Below are 21,034 nucleotides of genomic sequence, written 5' to 3' on the forward strand. Positions count from 1 at the left end.
TACTTATAGCATTAATTGATATTGTACATTATGTGAAAATGAATAGTAGATGTGCCAAAGAAGCATAACATTACTCTCAAATCTTGATTATCCATGTTAATAGAAGTGAGCATTAGTGGAAGTGTGTATAGATTTCAGATCAATATAAGTGACATATTTATTCCATTCTGACATATATTTCATTATATTTTGTGTGCTCATATATGTGTGTATGTGTGTCTGTATCACAGATTTATTATCATAGATAATAATGTGTGTATCATAGATGTATTTTTATAATTATTTTCCTAAGTCTATTTTTAAAAATTCTAATTTGCATTTCCTGTGCATGAAGCTGTAGAGGTGTTCAGTGAGATGGTGGCTCAGAAATCTTTGGTTGTTAATGAGGTATTAATTCAATAGAAAAATAAGCTTGATTTAAAAAATAATTGTATGTAGTTATAGCTAAAGAAAGGTAAAAATACTAACTGGTTTTTAAAGCCCTGATTTTGAACAATTAAGTAATATATTGCTCAATCTAGGACACAGGTTTCCCACATCCTAGCAAGTTGGCTTCACTGTTACCTTTTTTAACAAGAAATACTAGGCCTGAAATATTCTATATGTGTAGTTTTTAAAGCTCTCTAGATAATTCTGAAGACCATAAAGTTTGGGTATCATTAACATAGGTAATTAAGCATCAACTAGATAGTTGCACAATTATGATCAGTTTTCCTGCACCACTTTCCTATTATAAAGTGAAGTTAAACTTTGGACCTCTTTCTTTTTTTATTTTAATTTTACTGTAGTATAGTTGATTTACAATGTTGTATTAGTTTCAGGTGTACAGCAAAGTGATTCAGTTACACATATACATACATTTATTCATTTTCAGATTCTTTTCTCATATAGGTTACCACACAGTATTGAGTAGAGTTCCCTGTGCTATACAGTAGGTCCTTGTTGGTTATCTATCTTATATATAGTAGTATGTCCATGTTCATCCCAAGCTCCTGATTTATCCCTCTCCACCACATTTCCCCTTTAGTAACTATAAGTTTGTTTTCGATATCTGTAAGTCTGTTTCTCTTTTGTAAATAAGTTCATTTGTATTGCTTTTTAAATTAGATTCCACATACGAATGATATCATATGATATTTGTCTTTCTCTGACTTACTTCACTTAGTATGATAATCTCTAGGTCCATCCATGTTGCTGCAAATGACATTATTTGATTCTTTTTTATGGCTGAGTAAAAATCCGTTGTATATATGTACAACATCTTTATCCATTCTTATGTTGATGGACGTTTAGGTGGCTTCCATGTCCTTGCTATTGTAAATAGTGCTGCAGTGGACATTGGGGTGCATGTATCTTTTCAAATTATGGTTTTCTCCAGATATATGCCCAGGAGTGGGATTGCTGAATCGTATGGTAGTTCTATTTTTAGTTTTTTAAGGAACATCCATACTGTTCTTCATAGTGGTTGTACTAGTTTTACATTCTCACCAATGGTGTAGGATGGTTCCCTTTTCTCCACACCTTCTCCAGCACTTATTGTTTGTAGACTTTTTGATCATGGCTGTTTTGACCAGTATGAGGTGATACCTTGTAGTTTTGTTTTGTATTTCTCTAATAATTAGTGATGCTGAGCATCTTTTCATGTGCCTTTTGGCCATTTGTATGTCTTCTTTGGAGAAACTGGACCTCTTTCTCATCTTTGCAAGATCTTACTGTGATTCTATCCAGGAAACAAAATTATGTCCCTTCCTTTCCTCTAATATCTATGAGAAGATTCAACATATAAAGCAAGGCTTATGATTTCTTGATCTGAAAGGTACCTTTTTGATAAAGGACTCCTGCTTTCTGGCAATTAGAAAGTTAAATTATTCATATTTTAGATGGTTTTATTTGCACATAAAGGTCCTGGAAACTTCTGTATGGAAAAGAATTTGGTAACTTCAGTAATGTCAGTATGACAATGTAAATGATCTCCTTTATTTTCAGATCATTGGTGATTAGAAGTATCGATTAAATGGGGATTGTAGGCCTGGGATTAGGCCATTGAATTTTTTTTTGTTTTTTTGGCCACACCACGTGGCTTGTGGGATCTTAGTTCCACGACCAGGGGTTGAACCCGTGCCCTTGGCAGTGAGAGCATAGAGCCCTAACCACTGGACCACCAGGGAATTCCCTAGGTCATTGAATTTTTAACTTTTAGCTAATATTGACACAGGAAATTTGCCATTAAGGAAAATAAAATTTCCATTTGCAAAAGAAATTTGCATATTAAAAAGGAATTTGGGAACTTTTTTCTATAACAATTAAAATTACATAGTTTATATGTGATATTTCTAAAATATTTATTAGGTAAATGATTGAACTCCATAAAGTCTTACATGAAGCCAGCCAATGTTATTAACTATTACTTTTCCAGATGGAGAATTTGAGGATAACAAACTTTATTAGCTTCAAATAATTCAGTGATAATTCCAGGAAATTAATTAGAAAATAAGCATGCCAGTTCTTATTGCATATTCTATCCTTCATGTAGCATTTTGTTCTTTCCATTGTCCTAAAGACACTATAAAGATCATTTCACTTGACGGATGAATGACCAAAATCCAACAACCTGATGTGTAGTCAGTTCAGTTCATTCATCTTTAAGGATTGATTTGGATATTGACATAGCTGATAAAACTGTATGAACTTTGGCAATTAATGTGGCTTAAAATGAAACACACAGCACATTATATGGGCCATTTCATCACATAATAAAAATAAATACTCTAATTCATATACATGGGGATTTCATATAGAGAAACAAAACAGGTTTAGCCTTCTCACTGACAGATCTGCCATTGCTTAATTGGCCTTTTGCAAAATTCTTGGGCTGTCAAAGTTGGTTTTACAGATGTGAAATAAGATGATTCTCTTTGCTCTAGTTCTACTGGGGAAATGTAGAAATATACAACACCAAATTCTAAATATTTATATTCTGTTCTAATGGCTCTCTAGATAAGCAAAATATGAATACTATCTATACAAATCTGTCATAAGCTTTGTATAATTTTTATTTCTGGAATTCAGGAAAGAGTGCCTAAACCCAGAGCTACATCCATAATGAACTTTACTTACTAGATTTATTGCTTAAATAGCTTAAGAGTATTTGAAGGTCCATGTAATAACTGTAATTGTACCTAATTATATAATAGTATAATTATATTTAATTATATTTATAGTGTCTATAATTTTAGCCTCCTAATATTCCCCCAACTGTAAAATTTTCTGAGCATGTCATATTACACATCAGCAGAAAACATTTTTTTAAATTAGGAATCTTATGCTTTTGTATATTCTTGCTCATTTTGGAGACAAATTTAGTAACACTATTTGTTTTCTATTTTAAAATGACATTCATTATTTCCTTTAACCAACAATTCTTTAAGGGCTACCAGGAACATAGAGGAGGTGTTGCATTAGGTACTCTCCTTATCCTCAAGCAATTCAAGGAATTAATAATCTAATAATGGACTTCAGTAGCATTCTTTAAAACAAGAGCAGTAATATATATAAAATTTAATAATAGAATGCTCTGATGCTTTTGGATTAAAGATGCTATATATTGCTTTTAAACATTATGCTGTTCAGTCAATTGGGTCTACCACACACAGACATGCTATCTGATCTCACTTTAAATTCATGACAGTTAACCTCAATTATGTGCTCTGATTATCTCATGAACAAAATTTATACCACCAAACAAATATACTTGTTATAGTACTTACATGAGGAAAGATTGAGAAAGGCCACCGTTTCACATCAAAAATAATTCCAACTCTAACAAATCCCTGAGAATGTCTGTTTACATGCACCAATCAATCTAACAAATTTGATATAATCATAGTGCTTTTATTTCACTTATAGATTTGAACACAATTAGATACATTGATAATTTACTGCCTAATATTAGTTTGATTTATGTTGAAAGTAAGTCTATTTTTTACTTTTCATATGCTTTAGCTGTAACACTGATATCAAGATGCTAAATTTCTTCTCAATATTTTGCTTACTTTCTAGTTGACCTACTGACTTCATAATGTCTGAAATCAGATTCAGCAATCTCACTTGGGATCAAGTTATAACACTGCATCAAGTGTTAGATGAAGTAATTCCAATTCATGGAAGGGGGAATTTCCCCACATTGGAGGTGAAACCGAAAGATATCATTCATGTTGTGAAAGATCAACTGATAGAGCAAGGAATTATTGTTAAAGATACCCGATTGAATGGTTCCACAGCAAGTTACATACTTGCAAGCTACAATGGCATGAGCTATAAGGATCTGGATGTTATTTTAGGTATTGAACTACCAAGCGATCAGGAATTTCAGCTTGTTAAGGATGTAGTTCTAGGTTGCCTACTCGACTTTTTACCAAAAGGTGTTAAAAAGGAAAAGATCACCCTAAAGACTATGAAAGAGGCTTACGTGCAGAAAATGGTCAAAGTTTGCAATAAGCATGATCGTTGGAGTCTTATCTCTCTTTCTAATAACACTGGGAAGAATGTAGAGCTAAAATTTGTGAATTCACTCAGACGACAATTTGAATTTAGTGTAGATTCCTTTCAAATTATCTTGGATCCCATGTTAGATTTCTACAGTGACAAAAGTGGTACGCTAACCAAAGAATTATATCCTGTTGTGGTAGCTGAAAGCATGTATGGAAACTTCCAAGAAGCAATGACACACTTGCAGCACAAGCTTATATCTACCAGAAAACCTGAAGAAATTAGAGGTGGTGGCCTTCTGAAATACAGTAACTTGCTGGTTCATAACTTTAAGCCAGTTTGTGAAGCAGAAATCAAGACCCTAGAACGTTATATGTGTTCTAGATTCTTCATTGATTTTCCTGATATAGAAGAACAGCGAAAGAAGATTGAATCATACCTCTACAACCATTTCATAGGTGAAGAAAAGAGAAAGTATGACTACCTCATGACCTTGCATGGAGTTGTGAATGAAAGCACTGTTCTCCCCATGGGTCCTAAAAGAAGACAGACCCTCAATATGATCACCCTTATGGCTTTAAAAGTACTTGGAGAACAGAATATCCTACCTAATACAGGCAAGGTAACTTGCTTTTATCTGCCTGCTCCATACCTTGCTGCTTGGGGAGGGTCCCCTACGTATTATGTAACATCTGTACTACCACCTACATTGTTTCAGCCATACCACCCACTACACTTTCATGTGCCAAATGGTATGGCTTTTAAAAAAACACAGTAGAAACTTTGCTTTAATTAAACACCTCTTAAAAGCAATTTTCCAATTTCCATAAAATTTAAGCTCTATTTTTATTTTTATGCAGTTACCAACAATTTTTCATCAATTATAGCTTAAACCATCACAGTAAATACAATATCATCTGTGAAATGACCTCTTTAAATGATTTTCAAATGTTATCAATTATCTATAACAACTTTCAAATGTTGTGGACCACTTAAAATGATTTTTAAGTCTGACTGACTACTTATGACTTTCAAATTTTCTATGACAAATACATTAGAGATGCCTGCAACTTTGATTACATTACAAAAGAACAGACTCATATTTTAAAATCCAGATGTACAGTAAAGACCAGTGCAAACATTTTTGTATTCAGTCAATTCCTTTGTTACCTTTACTTAATTTTTTGCTAGTGAATATTACCATCAATGAATTTTCAGTGCCTAACAACAATGCCTAATTTCAAAGACAACAGATTCAGAAGATATTAAAACCCTGGACTTTGTAAGCATATATTTCGTTTCTCAATTGAATTGGGTTAGATACAATATCCTACTATAGTTTGAAGGAACACTGAAAAAATGATCCTGGAAAACATTGGCCATTAGTAATTTATCAACTATCAAATAAGTTGACTTGTGGATCTGAAGAATAGTACCGTCCAGCTGGACAGCCAATACTGTGACCACTTATACAGATTTCTTCATTTTCCCCCAAACAAGTTGAAAAGAATGAAAATGACCAACTCTGAATGTAAAAGTTTTCTATCATCATCTGTTAAAAAGAGACTCTACATGTCAAACAGCAAAAAGCAGGCAGAGGTTTTTAGCTATTGCATTTACCATTTTTATGACCGACTTGACCAACATCTTAATATGTGGAGACGTTCAATGTTAGTAAGTGAGAATATTTTCATTACTAAATGAGGCTTTTTTCCATCTTGCCTTTCCAAAGATCAGTTTCTAACACGACACTCAAGTGCCTCATCATATGAGATTTTGCATAATGCTGTAATTTATTCAACAATTGTATATGTTCATCATGTATCTGAATATCTACTCACAACATCAGATATGCAGCTAGCAAATCTTCCAGTGGGATTAAAACTGTATTTTCTTCCTGTAATGAAGAAAATAATCCATGACCAAGATTACCTGGGATGACAGAAGGGGAGGAGCTGTCCTGAATGAATATAGATAAGATCATCAGATAACTTCACTATTTTTGCTTGCTTCTAATTTTTTATGAGTTTCCATCTCAGTTTTCATTGACCGTCACAAGGTTTTCCATCACAACATGATCCAACAGGCATATTCTGAGAATTTGTCACTTATAGACTGTGCTTAATCTGTCCTCTCTATATTACAGTATTGGACAAAAGAAGTACACCAAAGATGGCATTTTCAAATAACCAATATTTATGAAATGTTTTATACCACAGTACCACTGGCCATCAGTATATGAATATATATATATATATATATATATATATATATATATATATATATATATATATATATATATATATATATATCTCATAACCGTGAAGCTTTAAAACATTGTATGGATTCACTTCCTTGCTTGGGACAAATAAAGAATTTTAAAATGCTATATTAAAGAGAAAATTCAGTCATCTATCAGTATAATGTATGGGCTAAAAATGATTGATCTTTCTGCCCTAAGTATACTGTTTAGTTTTCAGTTAATGAGAGTGTGTCTTTTTTTTTAACATCTTTATTGGAGTATAATTGCTTTACAATGGTGTGTTAGTTTCTGCTTTATAACAAAGTGAATCAGTTATACATATACATATATCCCCATATCAATGAGAGTGCTTCTACATAAAACTGAAGGATTTTATGCTATATTAACAGTACCAACAAATTTACAAAAGATATAGGAAAAGTATTTAAGAATAAAAGAACTATGATAGTGATGAGTCAGGGGTAAAGGTTCAGTATTTTCCAGAGTAGCATTTTATGCTGAACAGCAGAATTTTGAAGCTATTTGGAAACATCTTACCATCCATGTGCTCCCTTAGTTTCCTTTGGTCCTTTTGAGAATTTGAACTCCTTCCCTAAAAAGCAAATCCCCTATGGTATTCTCCTGATGGGAAAATGGCCTGAAAGCTATATGCTTCCTCCTACCATGTCAATCATGTGTTTCCATTATAGCAAAGAAGCTCAGAATTGGCATTTTAAAAGTTCAGATTTTTCTCAAGAGAGAGAATCCAAACTTGTTGAAGGGAATGGTATCACTAAAGAGAAAGCTATAGCTTTACCTATCATGGCTTTCTTTCTGTTGATACCATCATCAAGCTAGGCTGTCCTCTTTGCTCCCAACTCAAGCAGAAAAATATTTATCTTCTATAGTGTATGAATATATCTCCAAGATTAGGCTAGTTGGGTTGAGAAGCACTACTATCTCATTCTGTTCATTAGGATAATAAATGGAATTTTTTAAATGAGTGCTAGCCTCTTGTCCTAAAGGAGCTAATAGAAGTTAGTTAAAAATATAACTCTATAGCATGTCATCCCATTACAAGAGAGAAATGATGCTGTCTTTTCTTATTTTATTTTATACAATTCAAGACTGAGTCTTGGCTCAGGAGTTTTGTTTTGTTGTTGTTTTTTTCCCTCCAGAAACCTAACCAAAACCAAAAAAAGAAAAACCTTTTGATATACTTCTAGCATTCATATCAGTGGGACATATTTGGTGTCAGTTATTGGTACATATTTTTAAAAACTAAAATATTCTTGCATTTCACAAATATTCACGTTATTATCAAAGTTTCACTACTAGAGTATTTGTAACTTTTAAATTCAGAGTTATTCTAATAGAGACTGATGTCCAGTTTAGTCAAAGAAAACTGAAGAGAAGGATTAAGTATTGTTTTAAATGAGAGCCCAGCTAAATTAAAGACAAAATATCAGAGCTAGAAAAGTTGTGAATATCTTTTTAAAAAGTGGGAAAGCTCCTGGACCCAAATTCCTTTTTTTGTATTATCTCAGAAAGGCTCTATTAAAATACCTCCAAATTGAAGTGATTTTAAAATTTGCCTTTAGTCACCTTTTTGTTTTAGACATTGATAAAGATATCAATATGCAAAACTCCTGAGATCTGATTAAAACTCCTTTCATTCGATGGATCTATTATCTGAAAATATTCACCCAATTTTAAAAATATAAATTAAAGTGTATAATTGAGAAAATTTTTGAAGTTTAAAGATTGTAATGCTTTTCAAAATTATATCAATATATGAATACAGCAGTTCCATTTATAGAAGATTTTTTTAAAATAAGTAACTCTGTAAATTAACATTGCAACAGGATTGGGAGATATGTGGGACTACAGTTTGGTAAACTTTTTTTTTTTTTTTTTTTTTTGGTGGTACGCGACCCTCTCACTGTTGTGACCTCTCCCGTTGCGGAGCACAGGCTCCGGACGCGCAGGCTCAGTGGCCATGGCTCACGGGCCCAGCCGCTCCGCGGCATGTGGGATCTTCCAGCACCGGGTCACGAACCCGTGTCCCCTGCATCGGCAGGCGGACTCTCAACCACTGCACCACCAGGGAAGCCCTGGTAAACATCCTTATGAAGTCCATTTCGGCAAGGCATAAAACCCGACATTTTAACCTGCTTTGGGATTCATTTGCTTTACCATTATAAAAGAAATACATTAATGTTTTGTTTTCAGTTCTGCTATTATTTTAGTGGTTCTATTTTATATATTATAATGATAAAATTTATGTAATAAGTATAGGAAATTGTACTGCTAATCCACTGCTTCATTTATGAACATATTTTCAGCATGTGTAATTGGAGGCAGCTAATTTGTTGGAACATCAGCTCTTAAGTTTTCCTTGAATTTTTTGAGTTTGAGCAAAATATACTATTTTGAATATATGCTGTCTGGAAACCAATTTAACATGTAACAGGTGATCTTTAAGCTCAACTCATTGTACTTTTTGTTTTGCTTTGCTTTAATATGGGGAACTGTAAGGTTATTTTTCACACAGTTGTTGTGTCTACATGGATTGTATTAGTGTTTGAAACAGCAACAGAAACGCTTTTTGTTTAGATTTAGCCCTTGAAAGAGCAACAGAAAATTTATAAATGACTTTGTTGTATTGGGTTGGCCAAAAAGTTCGTTCGAGTTTTTGGTACCATCTTATGGAATGACCCGAACGTACTTTTTGGCCAACCCAATACATGTGCTTTTTATGACCCTTCAAAATAAAAAGAAATCAAACTCCCTATTCTAGAAAAATAATACTATATTGATATACCTCTCAGTACTTTATGGCCAAGATGTTAACCCCTATAAATGCATAAGCAGCTTTCCCAAGAGAGAAATATCTTGAGAGGGCCCTCTTGGAAAATTCTCTCTCATGACTCCTAGTTAAAAGTGATGGATTGACTAACCCTGTTAAATCCAACTCAAGTAGTTTCATGATGATTTATGAAAATTTACATTTTATACATTCTAGACTGGTGATAGTATTTGAACCATTCTTTAAAATTCTAATAAGTAGTCCATTTCCCTTATAAATAAAGTATGACCAAGTCACACTTGGTCCTTTGGCTCAACTAGAGAACCCAGAAGCCTAAGATTGAATCCTGTTTCAGCACTGATGCAGCCCTGGAGAATCAGTAGGGGAGATTTGGTCACCATGAAAATGACAGTAGAGCATGGTATGAGGTTCAGACTACTATATGATTCAGCAATTTTACTTTTATCATAGGACAACATTTAAAACAAACACTTTTCTATATAGAATGTGGCTTCAATCCCAAATGAAAAAATGATATTGTAATATCTTCAGCTTGTAAAACTAGAGTTAAAAAGGGAATTCCATGCATTTGTAGTAGTGACTTCTAAAATGTTTCTTTAAAATAAAAACCGGTATTAGCCATTGAGGTTTAAAATTTCTGCTTAAAATTTTTTACAAATGTTCACCTTTCCCCAATAAAATTGAATAGTCAACCCAAACATATATTAGTGGATATTTGAATAAAGAGGATTGAAAATAATGTTCTTTAAGCCTTACAAGTGACCTCCTTGAACAAAATGATTTTTACAAAAATGATTTTCTTTACTGTTTTGTAAGTTTTCTAGGGTAGCTTTGGGACACTTAAGATTAAATGCCTCCAAAAAGCAATGGTTGCTCAGACAGTGAATGCCAAATAACTATTGTCTCATTGCAATTCCTCCAGATTTATTATCAGGTAAAATTCTTTCAGATAGTGTCAGCAGGTAAAAAATGTAAATTAACAGTTTGTAAGGTGAAAAATCTTCTTTTAAAAGCACCTAAATACATTTTTAAAATAAAAGGCATCATCTTCTAGGTAAATAATATATATACTGAAATAGAAACCATGGCAGGGAGGTTATGTGCTTTAGAAATGCAGAGAACTATATTTAATATGCTGCAATAGACTCATATGAAATTCAGTAACCGTTTATTTAGTCAAGGAGTATACCTCTGAATAAGAGATGTACAAATTGTATTCCTGACAGTTTACAAAAGGGGGCACATTTCCTGACAAGTTTTTAATTCCTGAAGTTTTTCTTCTACCTTCTCCTCGTTTACAAAAATGACATCTTTCTGTGCTCACAGTGATAAGGTGCAAAAAAATGAAGTCTAGGGGCAATTTATTACTGTTTATATTACCAAAAGATAAAATGACACTGTTCCAAGTTTAGTTCTTAGTGAGAGGAGAGCCTGGAAATATCAGAATTATTGACTCAGGTAGGATTGTGATGGTAGATGTTCCCATTTTAGAGAATAAAGTTTTCATATGTGCTTTGTGGAGAATCCAATTTTAGGATCTCTGATTTTTCAAGATGTCTCTTAACTAGGATGTACTAACAACACTTTGATTCAAAGGCCATGATTCTAGAGATAAACACACACTTTTCCGTTGTTTAAGAACCCTGAAATTCTAAGCAACTAAATGTGAAGAAATCACTTACATGGCTTACTGTATCATTCAGAGTTCAGACTGGAATAAATTATAAATTAACTTTTTTAGTAAGAAATAGTCAACATTATTTTAAACATTGTTATGTGCTCTTGTATAATTCTTGGGAATTTTTTAAAGTTAGATGAGAAGTTGCATTTTAATTAGTACATGTAAAAATTTTAAGTCAAACCAATTAAACTGTTTTAAAATCAAAACCCCGTATCAATTTAGATTTCATGCATAAAATTATATTTAAAAGTATACAAACTTACAAAATTTTTAAATTCCTACAGAATTAATGCCATGTTAAAATATAAAACTATTAAGATTCGCCTTCATTAATTACAATGCAGTATCACATTTATTGAAAAATTTTAGTATATTTTATGTATTTCACTCAAAAATCTTAAGCATTTTCCAATAAATATTGGAAATAACCTGTTGGATTATCTTCATTTCCCAGATTTCAATCCATTATGATTTGATAGTATTGTCCTATGACTATCTTTTCCAATTTGTCTTTAAGTTCCCAGTTTACAAATGACATGTTAAAATATAGCAAACTCTTACTTGCTCTTTAAATAAATATATTCTTCCATTTTAAAACAAATCCCATATATGTACTTTAATACATAAATCTACATTAACCCACACACTGCTACTAGATTTAATTGAAAAATAAAGTTCCCTTTGAACAGTTGTGACTAATTGTTTCATCTCACGTAGTCCCTGTTTAGATTGAGTGAAATCGGTATTAGTAACTTTCTTCTAGTTGGAAAAGCATGAGCAAGAAGAAAGCTTTAACATTCTTCTGGATGTTTAATGAGTGTCTCAACCTACAAAACAAAAAATTTAGGTAATTACGAAGATAATTCAGACCAGAAACATATCATTAAGTAATGAACAAGGAAAAGTGAACCTAAATTTTTATGATCCAAGTCATTCAATAACTGCAATTATCCCATAGAGATCAGACCAAAAATAACTATTAGATATGAAAAAATCCTACAATATCATTTCACTAGATGTAAAACAATTAATCCAATAAAGAATAAATTTAAAATTAAAATAAAGCTTTGAAAGCTTAGCAAACAAATTGAATCTATAAGCATTTATCTTAAAGATGTGTTTCAGGTTTCAGCTAATTCAAATCCAATTGTTTAGCATTACAGAAAATATCAGTGAAAGGACTTGTAATCACTGAGTGAGAAATGAAATAGAAACATCAAAATGTAATTACCCAGCAACGAGGAAAATTACTGATATGATTTCCTACACTACTTCAAGACAGACCTACATTTTAATATTAAATATTTCAGCATTTTAGGAAAGCAGTGAATATAATTATAGCCTTATTAATACAAATGTTTTAGGTACCTTTTTAGCATTATGGTTCACACGACAAATTTTAATCTATTACTTCAAAATTTTTGAAGTGTTCTTAAGAACTTACTGTGTTTCTGTAAATGAAAATTTCAAGAGTATTAATGGAGTGTCTAAGAGATGACAGAAATGTCCAAAACTGAGTGAAATGTGCATTTTCTTAACATCTTTATTGGAGTATAATTGCTTTACAATGGTGTGTTCTTTTCTGCTTTATAACAAAGTGAATCACTTATACACATACATATATACCCATATCTCTTCCTTCTTGCGTACCCCTCCCTCCCACACTCCCTAACCCACTGCTCTAGGTGGTCACAAAGCACCGAGCTGATCTCCCTATGCTATGTGGATGCTGTCCACTAGCTATCAGTTTTACATTTGGTAGTGTATATATGCCCATGCCACTCTCTCACTTTGTCCCACCTGACCCTTCCCCTCCCTGTGTCCTCAAGTCCATTCTCTAGTAGGTCTGTGTCTTTATTCCCGTCTTGCCCCTAGGTTCTTCATGACAATTTTTTTTTTAGATTCCATATAAATGTGTTAGCATACAGTATTTGTTTTTCTCTTTCTGACTTACTTCACTCTGTATGACAGACTCTAGTTCCATCCACCTCATTACAAATAACTCAATTTCATTTCTTTATATGGCTGAGTAATATTCCATTGTGTATATGTGCCACATCTTCTTTATCCATTCATCTGTTGATGGACACTTAGGTTGCTTCCATGTCCTGGCTATTGTAAATAGAGCTGCAATGAACATTCTGATACATGACTCTTTTTGAATTATGGTTTTCTCAGGGTATATGCCCAGTAGTGGGATTGCTGTGTCGTACGGTAGTTCTATTTTTAATTTTTTGAGGAACCTCCATATGTTCTCCATAGTGACCGTATCAATTTACATTCCCACCAACAGTGCAAGAGGGTTCCCTTTTCTCCACACCCTCTCCAGCACTTAATGTTTGTAGATTTTTTGATGATGGTCATTCTGACTGGTGTGAGATGATATCTCATTGTAGTTTTGATTTAAATTTCTCTAATGATTAATGATGTTGAGCATTCTTTCATGTGTTTGTTGGCAATCTGTATATCTTCTTTGGAGAAATGTCTCTTTACGTCTTCTGCCCATTTTTGGATCCGGTTGTTTTCTTTTTGATATTGAGCTTCATGAGCTGTTTGTAAATTTTGGAGATTAATCCTTTGTCAGTGGCTTCATTTGCAAATATTTTCTCGCATTCTGAGGGTTGTCTTTTCATCATGTTTATGGTTTCCTGTGCTGTGCAAAAGTTTTTAAGTTTCATTAGGTCCCATTTGTTTATTTTTGTTTTTATTTCCATTACTCTAGGAGGTGGTTCAAAAAGGATCTTGCTGTGATTTATGTCATAGAGTGTTCTGCCTATGTTTTCCTCTAAGAGTTTGATAGTGTCTGGCCTTACATTTTCGTCTGTAATACATTTTGAGTATATTTTTGTGTATGGTGTTAGGGAGTGTTTTAATTTCATTCTTTTACATGTGGCTCTCCAGTTTCCCAGCACCACTTATTGTAGAGACTGTCTTTTCTCCATTGTATACTCCTGCCTCCTTTATCAAAGGGAAGGTGATCATAAGTGTCTGGGTTTATGTCTGGGCTTTCTATCCTGTTCCATTGATCTATATTTCTGTTTTTGTGCCAGTGCCATACTGTCTTGATTAATGTAGCTTTGTAGTATAGTCTGAAGTCAGGAAGACTGATTCCTCCAGCTCCGTTTTTCTTTCTCAAGATTGTGTTTGCTATTCAGGGTCTTTTGTTTTTCCATACAAATTGTGAAAAATTTTGTTCTAGTTCTGTGAATATGCCATTGGTAATTTGATAGGGATTGCATTGAATCTGTAGATTGCTTTGGGTAATATAATCATGTTCACAATGTTGATTCTTCCAATCCAAGAACATGGTGTATCTCTCCATGTATTTGTATCATCTTTAATTTCTTTCATCAGTGTCATAATTTTCTGCATACAGGTCTTTTGTCTCCTTAGGTAGGTTTATTCCTAGGTATTTTATTCTTTTTGTTGCAATGGTAAATGAGAGTGTTTTCTTAATTTCATTTTCAGATTTTTCATCATTTGTGTATAGGAATGCAAGAGATTTCTGTGCATTAATTTTATATCCTGCTACTTTACCAAATTCTTTGATTAGCTGTAGTAGCTTTCTGGTAGCATTTTTAGGATTCTCTATGTATCATGTCATGTCATCTGAAAACAGTGACAGCTTTACTTGTTCTTTTCTTATTTGGATTCCTTTTATTTATTTTTCTTCTCTGATGGCTGTGGCTAAAAATACCAAACCTATGTTGAATAAGAGTGGTGAGAGTGGGGAACCTTGTCTTCTTCCTGATCTTAGTGAAAATGTTTTCAGTTTTTCACCATTGAGGATTATGTTGGCTGTGCATTTGTCATATATGGCCTGTATTATGTTGAGGTAAGTTCCCTCTATGCCTACTTTCTGGAGGGTTTTTATCATCAATGTGTGTTGAATTTTGTCGAAAACTTTATCTGCAAATATTGAGATGATCATATGGTTTTTCTCCTTCAATTTATTAATATGGTGTATCACATTCATTGATTTGCCTATATTGAAGAATCCTTGCATTCCTGGGAAAAAACTGATGTGTTCATGGTGTATGATCCTTTAATATGCTGTTGGATTCTGTTTGCTATTATTTTGTTGAGGATTTTTGCATATATATTCATCAGTGATATTGGCCTGTAGTTTTCTTTCTTTGTGACATCTTTGTCTGGTTTTGGTATCAGGGTGATGGTGGCCTCATAGAATGAGTTTGGGAGGGTTCCTCCCTCTGCTATATTTTGGAAGAGTTTGAGAAGGATAGGTGTTAGCTCTTCTCTAAGTATTTAATAGAATTGCCCTGTGAAACGATATTGTCCTGGGCTTTTGTTTGTTGGAAGATTTTTATTCTTTTTTCGGTACACAGGCCTCTCACTGCTATGGCCGCACAGGCTCAGCGGCCATGGCTCACCGGCCCAGCTGATCCACGGCATGTGGGATCCTCCCAGACTGGGGCACGTATTCGTGTCCCCTGCACCGGCCGGCAGTCGCTCAACCACTGCGCCACCAGGGAATCCCTTTTGGAAGATTTTTTTTTTTTTTTGTGGTACGCGGGCCTCTCACTATTGTGGCCTCTCCCACTGCGGAGCACAGGCTCTGGACATGCAGGCCCAGCGGCCATGGCTCACGGGCCCAGCCGCTCTGCGGCATGTGGGATCTTCCCGAACCGGAGCACGAACCCGTGTCCCCTGCATCGGCAGGCAGACTCTTAACCACTGCGCCACCAGGGAAGCCCTAAGTGACACTCTTAACCCCTCTCCTCGTGCACTAGGAAACAAAGAGGCAAGAAAATGTCTATTGCCTCTCAGCCAGTTCCAGACTTTTCCCAGGACTCTCTTCTGGCTAGCTGTGGTGCACTAACCCCTTCAGGCTGTGTTTACTCCGTCAACCCCAGTCTGCTCCCTGGGATCTGTCCTCCGAAGCCGAGCCTCAGCTCCCAGCGCCCCCTCCCCGGCAGGTTAGCAGACAAGCCTCTTGGGCTGGTGAGTGCTGGTCGGCACTGATCCTCTGTGCAGGAATCCCTCCACTTTGCCCTCTGCACCCCTGTTGCTGCACTCTCCTCCATGGTTCCAAATCTTCCCCCCTCCACCACCCGCAGTCTCCACCCATGAAGGGGCTTCCTAGTGTGTGGAAACTTTTCCTCCTTCATAGCTCCCTCCCACTGGTGCAGGTCCTGTCCCTATTCTTTTGTCTCTGTTTTTCCTTTTTTCTTTTGCTCTACCCAGGTACGTGGGGAGTTTCTTGCCTTTTGGGAGGTCTGAGGTCTTCTGCCAGTGTTCAGTGGGTGTTCTGTAGGAGTTGTTCCACATGTAGATGTATTTCTGATGTATTTGTGGGGAGGAAGTTGATCTCCACATCTTACTCTTCCACCATCTTGAAGCTCCTCTCTAGATGACTTCTTAACCCGTCAAAATGTGCATCTTTGCTTTCATGTTGACTATATGTTAACTCCAATTAATGTTAACTCAGATTAGTTTTTTTTTTTTAGCCATGTTATTGCTCATTATATAGTTCTAACTGAGACATATATACACTATTTTGGAAAATGTATTTTACTGTTGACAAAAATTTAATGTTATATGAACAGTGCAGGGGTTTTTTGGTAGAAACTACTTTTAAATGAATTATACCACGATAATTGTATCTCATTATTTACTTAGTAGCTCTTATACCTGTTTCATTTGCTTCGTCTCATGCTTTTGTACAGTTTGTTGAAAAAGCACTGTAGAGATTATTAGATTAAATGAGTTTTTGAAGTAAAATCACTGTGAAACATGCAGCGATGTACCAACTGAAAAATAGGTAAATGCCTATTATTTCATATACCACCAAATTAATTTTTTGCAGTGTGTTCAAAAAAGTACTTAGAAATGAACTTTACCCTTGAATTTGTACAGAATTCCTATTAATAGTGTGAAGGGACTGACCATCAGTATATTATGGTCTATATAATTGACTTTAACCTTTATAATAGATTAACTGACAGATAATCCCATTTTCATAGCTTAATTATATAAAAAGTGTGTATTCATTCATTTCCAAAACTTCATTTGTGTTTACATTGGTAAAATGTACTTATCCTCTCCTCCCTCTCAAATAGATGGTACCTACAATACATTGGATAAGAACATAATTGGTGGTGAAGTGAATAAAATGGCAGTATTACTCAAGGAATTGAGTCAAACGATATGACACTGTATTGAATTCTCCTCCCAAAACACACACACACACACACACACACACACACACACACACACCAGCACCATAGAGTTAGCTGAGCCAGATAGTGTCTCAATTCACCTCTGTATGCTGATCACATATCCAAACAATGATCTTAGTGATCACTCTTTGGAGTGACAAATAGGTTAGAATACAGCATGTATTAGAAGAATAAAGAACTGTGGTAAAAATGATTGGAGAGATGAAATTCCACTTGATATGGTTTGCTTGAAGTTTCTACAGCTATAGCAACAGCCTAGCATCTCTAGAGGATTAAGTATCTTATGTGAAATATGAAGCAAGATATCAGTAAATACCCTTATGCTAAAAATCACATATTTTCTCTACATAATGTAAGTTATCAGATGACTAAACCTTAAGCTAAAATAGATGATTACAAGGAAAGAACAAAATGACCCACTGACACAATCAAGACAGCTTTTTAATCCTTTAATATGCAAGGATAAATTGTGCCTTCTCTGTTACTTCAAACTTTGCCAGAAAGCATATATACTATACACACATAAAAATAGCCAACTTTAAATTTGGTAACAAACAGTGACAAAATACAAATGCAAGCCAAAAATATTCCTATTTTTGTCCCACAGTGTTTTGCTTGTAAATGTGCCAGTTAAATCATGGGTGATAAAAACCACCATTATATTAATATAGTATATTTTACCAAGCACTGTAACATTATATCATTATTAAACATAGAAACGAGATTGGTAGAAGTGAGATTCATTTACTTTGAGATGCCTGACAGTGATGCCATTAAAGTACATACATATTACAAAATTTCTTATTGGACTTGGTGATTGCTGTACTTGTCCTCTACCAACATTATTTCCAATAGTAAAACAAAGTGGAGACACACTATTGTTCTATCTGCTCTCATACCCACCTAAATCAGGTCTGGTCCTTAGTAGGAATATCTAAAATTATCTACTTGCATGATTTCTTCAAAGGTATACTTTGTTCATTTTTTCCTAAAACTTTAACCATATTTTCACATATTTAAAAATAAAATTGTAAAGGCATAAAAAGATGATGAGTAGCAGTATATTTCCCATTGCTGCTCACATTACATGTTGTCCTTCCCAGCTGCTTCCATATTCATCTTTCATATCATGTGTTATTACCGAATGTCCATTTCTAAAATCACAATTAGTTGCTATGGAAAGAATTACAACATTAAAATATAATTTGAATAATGTGATCAAACAGAAAATTGAGTCTCCTGTAGAGTATACATATATCTGTGAATGGGCTCCACATTTCTTTTAGCTATATTACAGACTCCCTTCCCCCACATCCACATATACAAGGATATGAAAATGTAGCAGGTACTTTTGATATACATGTCATGGAGGAAAATCACCTCTTCAGTTTCAAAGGGAGACTGAAAACTGCTATATATGATAATGGTCTTAGGTTATAATTAAAATATTTCGTTGAAACTGATCATTTTTTCTAGGCACACAGAGATAGGGATAAGACAGTGGCTGAGCTGAGAGGCATTACCAACTAATATTATAGAAAATTGGTTAAAAAAAAAGAGAAAGGAAATCAGGGAAGGCCCCTAAGAGTAGTTCTATGGGAAGTTAATTATCATATTCTTATAGGTTTCTGATACCTTTGTAGATTCTAAAGGAGACTCAAAATCACCTGAATAACACTCGTTTGAGCATGTCTGGGTATCTTCTTGCAAAACTCATTCAAATATCACTATCTCTGGATTGGTGACTTCCTTCATCCATCTCAATGCCTAAGTGAAATAACTTTGAACATCCCCATTGGGGATGTCCTCAGGGTAATTGTTAAGCATGGTTTTATCACTCCCTTCCAAAGACTCAAGCCCCTATGCATTTGAATCTGTACCCTAGCACTCCCCTCCACACTTCACCCAGCTCATACATATGTACATCCTGATGTGATTTCCCCTCCATAGGCTGCACTTAATATACACCTCCATAAAAATATTAGTGGCCCATGGTATCATCTCCTGTCATGTTAATTCTTTTAACTTTACTTGTACAAAATGTCCAGGGTGAAGTCAGTAAAAATGGTGGAGTAAGGACTTCCAAATATTAAATTATTGATAAAAGCAATGAAGAATGCAAAGATTGTTGGAGTTAACCTTTTCAGAACCCTTGAAATTATCCAGAGGCTTGCAGCAACACAGAGAGAAAAATGGTTGAATCTTAGTAAGAACATAAGTTTTGTGGCTTTTAAAAAAATAGACAATCTTTAAGAGCATTTGTAGATTCACTGCAAAATTGAGTGGAAAGTGCAGAGAGCTCCCACATATCCGCTGCCCGTACACATGCCCAGCCTCCCCTGCTGTTAACATCTGCACCAGAGTGATGCATTTATTAAAATCAATGAACCTACATTGACATACTATTACCAGCCAAAGTTATAGTTTATATTAGAGTTCAACCTTGATGATGTACATTCTATGGATTTGGACAAACTTAAAAGACATGTTCCCACCATTATAGTATCATAAAGAATAGTTTTGTGTACTTGGCCTATTTATCCCTCCCTCCCCCTAAACTCTGGCAACCACTGATCTAACTGTCCCTAGTTTTGCCTTTTCCAAAATGTCATATGCTTGGAATCTTACAGTATGTAACTTTTCAGATTGGCTTCTTTCACTTAGTAATATGTATTTAAGTTTCCTCCATGTCTTTTCATGGCTTGATAGCTCATTTCTTTTTAAACATTGAATTATATTCCATTGTCTGCATGTGTCACAGTTTATCCATTCAGGTTTTGGCAGTTATGAATAAAGCTGCTATAAATATCTGTGTGCAGGTCATTGAGTGAACAAAATTTTGAGTAAATACTAAGGAGCAGGTTTTCTGGATTGTTTGGTAAGAATATGTTTTTTTTTTTAAAGAAACTTCCAATCTGTCTTCCAAAGTGGATGTACCATTTTGCATTCCCATGAGCAATGAATGCAAGTTCCTGTAGCTTCACATCAGGGCCATCATTTGTTGTTGTCAGTGTTTTAGGGTTGTGCCATTCTAATTGGTGTGTAGTGATATCTCACTGTTTTAACTTGCAATTCCCTAATGATATGGTGTTGATTATCTTTTCATTGCTTATGTGTCATCTGTATATCTTCTTCGGTGAGGTGTCTGTTCAGATCTTTTGTTCAATTTTTTAATCAATTTTTTAAAATGTTCTTCCTGTTGAGTTTTAAGATTTCTTTGTTTATTTTGGGTTACAGTTGTTTATCAGATGTTTTTTACAAATATGTTCTCCAAGTCTGTGGCTTGTCTTCTCATTCTCTTCACAGTATTTTTCACAGAATAGAAGTTTTAAATTGTAATGAAGTCCAGCTTATCAATTATTTCTTTCATGGATTTTGTATTTGGTACCTTTGGTGTTGGATCACCAAACACAAGGCCAACTACATTTTCTCTTGTGTTGTCTTCTAGGATTTTTATAGTTTTGTGTTTTACATTTAGATCTATTATACATTTTGAGTTAATTTTTGTGAAGAACATAAGATCTGTGACTAGATTAATTTTTTTGCATGTGGATATCCAGTTTTTCTAGCATTATATGTTGAAAAGGCTTTTC

The 21,034-nt window shown here is 34.3% G+C and overlaps 1 protein-coding gene across 1 annotated transcript; it reads left to right on the top strand.

Annotated features, from left to right (window-relative positions):
• Positions 1-4,078: 4,078 nt before the first annotated feature.
• On the top strand, positions 4,079-5,266 carry TENT5D (terminal nucleotidyltransferase 5D; the record flags this gene model as incomplete). Its single annotated transcript, XM_079910975.1, has 1 exon — positions 4,079-5,266. One exon carries the CDS (start codon positions 4,079-4,081, stop codon positions 5,264-5,266), a length of 1,188 nt encoding a protein of 395 aa, XP_079767101.1.
• Between the last annotated feature and the right edge of the window lie 15,768 nt (positions 5,267-21,034).

The sequence above is a fragment of the Stenella coeruleoalba genome, assembly GCF_951394435.1.
Source record: "Stenella coeruleoalba genome assembly, chromosome: X".
NCBI lineage: Eukaryota > Metazoa > Chordata > Mammalia > Artiodactyla > Delphinidae > Stenella > Stenella coeruleoalba.